This window comes from Solanum lycopersicum, chromosome 10, assembly GCF_036512215.1.
Source record: "Solanum lycopersicum chromosome 10, SLM_r2.1".
Taxonomy (NCBI): Eukaryota; Viridiplantae; Streptophyta; class Magnoliopsida; order Solanales; family Solanaceae; genus Solanum; species Solanum lycopersicum.
This window is the reverse complement of record NC_090809.1, coordinates 58,060,681-58,070,991: the sequence shown is the minus strand read 5'-3', so window position 1 is coordinate 58,070,991 and position 10,311 is coordinate 58,060,681. Positions and strand designations below refer to the sequence as shown.

General features: G+C 33.0%; 1 protein-coding gene across 1 annotated transcript; it reads right to left on the bottom strand.

The window, feature by feature from the left end:
• Positions 1-996: 996 nt before the first annotated feature.
• On the bottom strand, positions 997-2,324 carry OFP20 (OVATE family protein OFP20). The gene has a single exon (XM_004248997.5). It carries the CDS (start codon positions 2,091-2,093, stop codon positions 1,128-1,130), a length of 966 nt encoding a protein of 321 aa, XP_004249045.1. The 5' UTR covers positions 2,094-2,324; the 3' UTR covers positions 997-1,127.
• Positions 2,325-10,311: the final 7,987 nt, after the last annotated feature.

Sequence of the window (10,311 nt, the reverse complement as noted above, 5' to 3'; positions counted from 1 at the left end):
CAATTTTGTCTTTAATCATGCTAAGACAGGCAGATAGAATGTATAACTAATGCTTGCATAGTGTACCGAATATGTAGTAATACAAAAAATCAATGCAGTAACATAGCCATATGGTGATCAAGGTGTTCCATTGGACACCCTTCATAAAAAAAAATACCGTATATAATTTGGACACTCTTAATATACAAAATCCTTATAGCCCAATGTTGTTGTTGTGCTATTTCTGGATATCCTTTGTAAAATTTCTGATTTCGCCACTGAATGCATACATTATTTGTTTAGTGTATTTTATCAAACGATAGAAAATTCGATAAAGTGTAAAAAGTAATAAATATCTCAATAATGATGAGATTAATAAGTTGTATAATTTATCTAGCCTTTTGATTTGTTGTATTAAATATAACACGAATGGAATGTATTAAAAGTAAAGAATATCGTCAATGCCATAATAATAATAATAATAAATAAATAATATTGGATGTAGACCTAACATACCTTCGGTTGAAGGAAATGAAATTTAAATGTTATATTAGCATAAATATATTATGATTCTGGAATAGAGAAAAACAAGAATGTTGTAACAATTAATACTATTTATTATTCAATAGTTGATCATAATTGACCATATATATTTTTTTAGAAAAAAATAAACAAACAAAATTGACCATATAAACTATAGTCTAATAAACAATTTCGAAGAAGGTAGAGGTTTGTTTTAAGTAAGACTTTTACTACCACTTATCTCCAGACAGACAACACTATCCCATAAACGTATAAAATCAAGTCATAGTCGAACAAATCTTTTTATTACAAGATTTGGATTTTGTACTCTTTTTTCCCTTCGCACATTCACCGAACCAAAAATTTCGGGTTAAGAATCTAAATATATTATTTATCTATTATATTTTTTAAAATAAAATAATATATAAAATATTTATATCCTATAGATATGTATAATTTCACCTGATAAATTATGTCACGTAGAACATGAGTGTCTGATTGTTTAAATTTATAATAACTTAAATGATTATTTGTACATAAAGAAAAGTTACTGAATATAGATATGAGTGAAACTAACGTTATGCATTAGACAGATAAAATTAATACATAGATTCTTATACTAGTATTTACTTGAGTCGAATTTCAGTGATTTCGAACCAGATTTGCTTGAATACTTTGATGATTATATCATGATATTCATCTGAATTTAATGAAAGATAGCAAGCAAGAAGTTCTTCCAAATCCTTTGATGTTGTTATATTGTTCTCAATGATCATTTCCACCATTGATTCTCTGAAATCTTTTTGAGGATTTCTCGATGATTTCACCACTGCAAAGCTGTCTGTCGTAACACTTGTTCTTTTTGATGAAACACTCTTTCTGCTGTTTGTGGTTGTTGTTGTTATTCTTGGTGAATTTGTTCTCAGCTTCACACCATTTGTTGATACTCTTCTCACAATCCTCTGTTCTTGTTTCACAATCCTCTGTTTTTCTTGGATCTTTTCGTTGAATTTTTCGGGCTTGGTTATGATACGAGGAAGGTCAATTTTGGAAACAGAGTGAACCCCAGGATCAAGATTGGCTGAATTTTGATTCGTGTAATCAGTTCTACAGTCGCAAGACGGTGAAATTGAAGCAATGGGGTTTGATTTATGAGGCAAAATTGAAGATGGTGATGAGGACGACGAGGAAGACGATGAATTTGGGTATTGTTCAGGGGTTGAATCAGGTTTCGTCCAGACAGATTCAACAGAAGCAGAGGAATTGACAGGTTTCGGAGAATTTCTCCTCCTGAAATTTGTACTACGCCTTTTCTTGTAAGACTTTCTTGATGGCTCAGTGATGTGGACGTTGTGATCGAGTTTTGGACTGTTAGAAGAGATGGGACTAGTAATAGTGAGGTTTCTTGAAATGTAATATGATTTTCTTTGACAACCAAGGTTATTATGGGGTTGTCTTTTTTTGTCTAGTTGAAGATTTGATGATGATGTTGTGTGGCTATGTCTTCTGCTGCTGCTTTTGGCCATGTCTTTGAGCTTGTAAAACCAAGCGTTTGGCATCATATCTGATAATCTAAACCTATAATTCCCCATGATGATGAGTGGGTTTTACTATAGAAAGTGGGAGATATTGGAGTTAGTAAAGGTAGATAAATAGACGAGAGGAAAAGGATTATTGTTGTTTGGGGGTTGGTTTTTTTTTTTTTGGTGTGGGGGGGTGGGGGGTTGGAAGATAATTTTTTGGCATATTTTAGCTCCGTTTTAAATTGAGTGATGTGTTTTGATTTGATAACAATGTTTAAGAAAGTTAAGAGAAAAAAATGTTTTAATTCTATGGTTTAAAATTTAAAATTACGCAAAAAGCTGAGATTAAAAAGTTATTAAGAAAAGTTATATTTTATGAAACAAATTAAAAAGGATGAAATATAGCGTATAAATATTTATAATCAACATAATACATAAACAGACTTAAAACTTGGCCTCATTAGACTTGTAATATTATAGTATTGAGTATGAATATTTAAATACTTTTTACTTATTTTTATTATGTTAGTTGAACGCTCTAACTTACAAAATAATTACGTAGTCGTTTTTAAAATTTTTGTGCAATCTCACTGTTGGATGTCTATGAGAAATAGTAATAACTAGTTAAAGTGTTCAAAAATTAGATTAGATTGGGTTAAAATATTTAAATGTGCATTCTTAAAATTTATATTGAGCATCTATTTTGGATATTAATTATACCATTAATAAATATTATTATAATATTAATTTAAAATTGTGGTAGAAATCTATGAACTTCAAAACATACTGGCCTGGTGGAAGAAAAATGAGCCACAAAGTTAAAAAATAGGGGCCCAAGTGTTCGAGAGGGCATTAAATGGCCCAAATTAATATTTATTTAAGCATAATGCCCTAATTATCATCATAAAGTTAAAGAGATGGCATGCATTATCATCATTATATTGCTGTAACAAAACAGTAGTACTTATTGACTTGTTCCTAATTATACTAGACTTTCAAGGCCATGATGATGCTCAAATTGGAATTAATACAACATGAACAAAAAATGAGATTTTCTCTAAATAAAAAAATAATCACTTCATCTTAAAATTAAAATTATAAGTTTAAATTAATCGAATCGATAATTCAGAATATATGATTACTTTGAAAATTTAAAACATTTTTATTGATTGAATGAACAAGTACTAACTTTTAATTGTATGAAGCTTTAATGAATATTATAATATTAATACTAGTTTAAATGGATTGATTATACATTAAAACTTTATATTTAGGTACCCTAATTTAGTTTTATTGAGACTTAGAAGTTAGTTATATTATTGTTAGTTAGTTATTCAATGTTAGTTATTCAATCTGTTAGAGTTAGTTACAAATTCTGTTTAGGATCTAGAAGTGTGTAGTGTGTGTATATATATATGGCTTAGCATTGTATTCACGTGAGTTAGTTTTGCTCAATATATGAAGAATCTGAGACTGCTTTCTCTCTCAGCATTGTTTCAACTTTTCATTGTCCACCATTAATGGTGTTTCTCAAGCTTAAATATTAAGCTTTCACATGGTATCAGAGCCACGACGAATAGTGATCTGTTCCTGCCTTCATGTTCTTATCTCGATCAAGTTTCAATTAACAGAATTCTTCTTCTTCAAATCGTGATCTGTTTCTGTCTTCATGTTCAATCCATTGGTTGTATTTGTCTTGATCTAGCTTCTTATCTCCACAACTCTCATAATGGTTGAAGCAGTTGAATCAAATGTTGAATCCTCTGTTCGTCCTCCTTCTTTTGATGTGGGAAGTCAGTTGTATATTCATCCTTCTGATAGTGCAGGTGCAGTGTTGGTACCTGTTCCTTTCGATGGAATAGGCTTTAGCTCATGGAAGCGAGGAGTTCTTCGTTCCTTGTCAGTGAAGAATAAGTTGGGCTTTATCAATGGGGAATGCTTGAAACCATCATCAACTTCTCCAAATTATCGCCAATGGGAAAGATGTGATGCCATGGTTACTTCATGGATCCTCAACTCTCTAAGCAAGGACATTGCTGATAGTGTCGAATACGTTTTTGATTCACAGGAATTGTGGATTGAGCTAAAGGATCGATATGATCAAACAAATGGTGCAAGATTATATCAGATCCAGAAGGAGATTAACGATCTAAGTCAGGGATCTCTAGATATCACTTCCTACTACACCAAGATGAAGAAACTTTGGGAGGAACTGAACAACTTGTGTGTAAAGAATCAGTGTAGTTGTTTATGCACTTGTGGTGCCAAGGATACTGTATACAAAGCAGAACAAGATAGACGACTAATTCAATTTCTTATGGGGCTTAATGAAGCATATACCATCATTCGCGGCAGCATACTCATGATGAAACCATTACCTTCCATGGGTCAAGCATTTGCTCTCCTAATTCAGGAGGAGAAGCAACGAGAATTTAAGCCTAACAGCCAATTTTTCGCAGAGCCACCTTCTATGTGTGCTAGCTCTTCAATTGGACAGTCACGACAAAATGGAGGCAGCTCAGGTGGACGAGGCTTCCAGACTAACTACACACAAAACACTGGGGGAAGAGGAACAAGACCTTTCTGTGAATATTGTAGGAGATTGGGACATATAAAAGATAAGTGTTACAAGTTACATGGTTACCCTGAGAAGCCAGGATCTAGTACCTCCAACTCAAACTTTACTCCAAGTTACAGAAAGTATAAGGGAAAAGGAACTGCAGCAAATGTTCATGGAGAATGCTCGAGTGAAAGAGAAGATATTTCTTCTCAAAATGGATCTCTAAATAACTTGTCAACAGAACAATACACTCACTTGATCAACTTGCTGCAAACTTTCCAAGGAGGAGGAGGAAATATGAAGGATCCTTTCACTACATCTGCATCAACATCATCTCACAATGGAGCTGCTGCCAACTTTGCAGGTATAATTGCTTGTAATTCTTCAATTGATCATGGCAAACACTCATGTGGTTGTTTCAAAACAAAAACTAACTTGTGGATACTAGATTCTGGAGCAACACATCATATTACTTTTGATAAGAGTTACCTCTCCAAACTCATCACAATACCATATCCTATACTTGTAAACTTACCTAATGGATACAAAGTTAAGGTAACACAAGTAGGAGAAACAATATTGACTTCTGGGATCACACTCAACAATGTACTCTTCATACCTACCTTTCATTACAATCTTATCTCTATCAGTGCCTTGACAGATCACCTCAAATGTACTGCATTCTTTACTAATTCTTCATGTCTATTGCAGGCCCCTTCACTGAGGAGGCCTCTGGAAATTGGTAGAATACATGATGGTTTGTATCTACTATGTTCTCAATGTCTGCAAAAGAAAAATCCTTCTATTTCTTGTTTCTTTGCAGAAAATAAAAACCTTTGTTCTCATTCCCATTCTTGCACTTCTGATGTAACAAAGTTGTTTGAAGATAATAGAAATAACATTTCCAATTCTTCTGTGTCTCATGCTAATTCTGTTGTTAATCCTTTTATGTCTCATGAAAATACTCCAGACTTGTTATGGCATTATAGATTAGGACATGTTCCTTTCGTAAAAATGAAGAAATTAACCTCTATACCTGTAAAATTCTCACCAAAGCAACCTTTCCTTTGTCCAATTTGTCCTATGGCTAGGCAATCTAGGCTACCATTTTCCAATAGCACCACTACTTCACCAAATTGTTTTGATCTGGTGCATGTAGATCTCTGGGGACCATATCATATCAAAACACATGATAACTACAAATACTTTCTTACCTTAGTTGATGATCACAGTAGAGCAACCTGGACACATCTGTTAAGTTGCAAAAGTAATGCCCTTAGTGTAATCCAAGCTTTTGTACTCATGATTGAAACCCAATTTCACACTACAATCAAGATCATTAGATCAGACAATGGTCTGGAATTCTCCAACAATGAGGCAAATTCATTCTTTAAGTCAAAAGGAATTATACATCAAAAGTCTTGCCCACACACACCACAACAAAATGGTGTTGTAGAAAGGAAGCATAAATACCTTCTTGAAACTGCTAGAGCCTTGTTATTTCAATCCAAACTACCAATCAAGTATTGGGGTGAATGTATCTTAACAGCAACTTATATAATAAACAGACTTCCTTCACCAATTCTTCACAATAAATCTTTTATTGAAGTGTTACATCAAGTAGTACCTTCTTATTCTCACTTAAGAAGCTTTGGTTGTTTATGCTATCCTACCACACCAAATGTCCACAGAACCAAATTTGATCCAAAGACAAGTCCTCATGTCTTTGTTGGATATCCACCTAATACCAAAGGGTATAAAGTGTTGAATTTAGCCACTAAGAAAATCCATATATCAAGGGATGTAGTGTTTCATGAGACAGTCTTTCCTTTTACCTTGACAACTGATACTACTTCATTTCCTTCATTTCCTTTTTATTATTCCAACATTCCTGATGATTCTCAACAAGAAACTGCTCCAACTATAACTCCTGATAACTCTTCTACAATTCCTTCATGTCCTACTAATCATGATAACAACTCTATATCTGGTTCTACATCTCCTGTGCATACTTCTACATCACCACCCACAAATACACAACCTGTTCTCAGAAAATCCTCTAGAGTTCACAAAACACCATCATCCTTGAAAGATTTTATTCATTATGCACCATCATCCAGTTCTCTTTGTGTCCCTTCTCAGCACACTAGTCATGTTGCTCCTAAGGATTTATTGCCTAATAGTCAGTCTTTTGTAATGAATATATCTTGTGATTGTGAGCCCTCATCTTATGAAGAAGCAACATTGAATCCTGGCTGGCAAACAGCTATGACAAATGAGTTCTTAGCACTGCATGACAATCATACATGGGATCTAGTACCTCTACCCCCCGGCAAGAAACCCATTGGATGTAAGTGGGTGTACAAGATAAAACATAGAGCAGATGGTAGTGTAGAGAGGCTAAAAGCAAGGCTGGTAGTGAAGGGCTATACACAACATGCAGGGGTTGATTATAATGAAACATTTTCCCCAGTTGTAAAGATGACAACAGTGAGAACTTTACTTGCCACTGCAGCTAAGAAACATTGGGATATTTTTCAATTGGATGTTAATAATGCATTTCTTCATGGAGACTTACATGAAGAAGTTTATATGGACATTCCCCAAGGTTTAGCTATTACTGAAGGTATAGGAACTGGTCAATCTAGGCTTGTTTGCAAGTTGAATAAATCCTTGTATGGACTTAAACAAGCTAGCAGACAATGGTATGCAAAACTGACTGATGCTCTCAACTCTAGAGGTTATACTCACTCTATGAATGATTACTCTTTGTTCTACAAGAAATCAAGAACCTCCATTGTGTTTGTGGCTGTTTATGTGGATGATGTATTGCTCACTGGGACTGACTTAGTCGAAATTAATGACTCAAAGTCTTTTCTTCATTATACATTCAAAATTAAAGACCTAGGAAAGTTGCAGTATTTCCTTGGCCTGGAGGTTCTGTATACACATGATGGTATTTTTGTATCTCAACAAAAGTTTGCACTCGATCTACTTAAGGAGTATAATTGTGCTCAGCTTACTCCCTTATCTTCACCTCTTGATCCCCTGATCAAATTAAGAGCTGATGATGGTTCTTTACTCTCAGACCCTGCATATTATCGAAAACTTGTTGGAAAGCTGAATTTTCTCACAAACACAAGGCTTGACATTGCTTATGGTGTTCAACATCTTAGCCAGTTTATGCATGCACCTCGCGAGCCACATTTGAAAGCAGCATTTCATCTGTTGAGGTATCTTAAACAAGATCCTACATTGGGAATCTTCATGTCTAACTCAGCTGATTACACTGTTCGTTCCTTTTGCGACTCTGATTGGGCTTCCTGTCCAGATTCTAGAAAATCTGTTACTGGATATCTAGTTTTACTTGGTGATTGTCCTGTGAGTTGGAAGTCTAAGAAGCAAGAAACCATCTCCTTATCTTCTGCTGAGGCTGAATACAGATCTCTTAGGAAGCTTGTTGGTGAATTAGTCTGGTTACAGAGATTGTTCAATGAATTAACCGTCCCTTATACAGGTCCTTTTTCAGTGTTTTGTGATAGCCAGTCTGCATTACACATTGCTCGAAATCCAGTCTTCCATGAGCGTACTAAGCACATTGAGATTGATTGCCATTTCGTCAGGACTAAACTTCAAGAAGGGCTCATCACTCTCCACTATGTACATACTAATCAACAGTTGGCTGACATCCTAACCAAAGCTCTACCAGGAATCAAACACTCCGATGTTCTGTCCAAGTTGTCTGTGGCTGTTCCCTCACTTCCAACTTGAGAGGGGGTATTGAGACTTAGAAGTTAGTTATATTATTGTTAGTTAGTTATTCAATGTTAGTTATTCAATCTGTTAGAGTTAGTTACAAATTCTGTTTAGGATCTAGAAGTGTGTAGTGTGTGTATATATATATGGCTTAGCATTGTATTCACGTGAGTTAGTTTTGCTCAATATATGAAGAATCTGAGACTGCTTTCTCTCTCAGCATTGTTTCAACTTTTCATTGTCCACCATTAATGGTGTTTCTCAAGCTTAAATATTAAGCTTTCACAAGTTTAGACTGAGTAATCATATCTTCTCATATTTAAATCATGTTTGGATATTATACTTGTTTCACATAAATGTGATTTTTTCGCATCTTTTTGAGCTTTACCTAACTATCCAATCTTAAAGACACATTACAAATTTTTGGCATTATTGATAAAATAACGTAGTGGCCAAAAAAATAGTTACATGGTTACATATTTTAGGAAATCCAAACCTAAACAATTTGCTATTTGTCTAAATTAATTCATTAATAAAGTTATGAAACAGCTGTAATTAATAGGACTCCTTTTCCCCACCTAAAAAAAATAAATACAAAATGATGGATCAATATAATGGTGCCAATTTTCTAGAGTTCTTTATTTTGCACTAATCTTTCAATTTACTTGCAAAACAATTTCAAAAAATTGAATTGTTTATTATAAGGGTAAATCAGGATAAATATAAATTTGATATATCATCTTATTAGCTTTGAAGCTAAAATATAAATGTACAGATATGTATTGTATCACCTTTAAAATAAATACACAAATATAATTGATATTATTTTTTGCAATATATATAAATAAAAAATTTATCGATTCAATGTTTGAATATTGTAAAACCCCTAATATAAATACACAAAATACAAATCTTTTATGATAATGGTTTTTATTCGAAACACAGATACAATTCAGTGATAATGGTATCACTTTTTCTGATACACAAAATACTATTTTTTTTGGATACAATTGGATGCATCAATATAAGAAGATACAATTTGATAATAGGTACAACAATCTTTTCAATACACATACAATTTTTTTTTTCTAACATCGATACAATTTTTTATGTATACATACAAGAAGAAGAAAAGATTCAAAAAGCTTTAGAAGAGTCTGATATAGTCTTTTACATGTTTTCTGTCTAGCATTACAAATATTGAACAACAAATCAAGAATCCAAAATTTTAAAAAATTGATATATCTATGCTAATCCAATAAAAAAATGAATCAATAAATCAGCAGCAACCCAAAAAATATTGAATATAATGAACCACATGTGTTGATAAAAATAATTTAAGTAGCACTTTCATAGATAGGGAGAAAAAAAAAAGATTCACGCAAGGAATTGTAGAGAGGGAGGTCAAAAAGAGAACTAAGAGGAGAGAGAAAAATGCGCGAGAGATACGAATGAGAGAGAGAGAGAGAGATGAACGAGAGAGGAAGAGACGAGATATTTACTATAAAATCTTAATGTATAGCTATATTAGATAATTTTTTGAAAGTATCGACAAATTATGGGTATATAATAGCTTTGTAGTTTTTCCTAATTCAATTAAATTCTATAATAAGCATTACAAGTAAATTACTTTTTAAATTACCAATTTATAGTATAAGTTAAATTAAATTTTATAAAGTTAGATATATCATACAAGTAGACAGTAGTGTTGAACTTGATATTGCCTTAATCATGGTTGTCTTGATTGAATGTGTCAATGGCTATATATACACTTACATGTTTTTGCAAATTTTGTCTTTAGCTAATTTTGTGCAATTGATTCTTAATTAAGCTTTTAACTTGTGAAAGCTATATAAGTTGAAGAGTTGTTTTTATGTTTGTTCTCATGAAAAATTAGCCTATCTATATATATCTATCATTTTAAAGCTTGACAAAGTTTGTATTGAGAAGAAGAGGACAAGTCAAATCAAA

Excerpts from the sequence above, each read along its gene's own strand:
- OFP20 (XM_004248997.5), bottom strand. The coding sequence starts at position 2,093 with ATGGGGAATTATAGGTTTAGATTATCAGATATGATGCCAAACGCTTGG.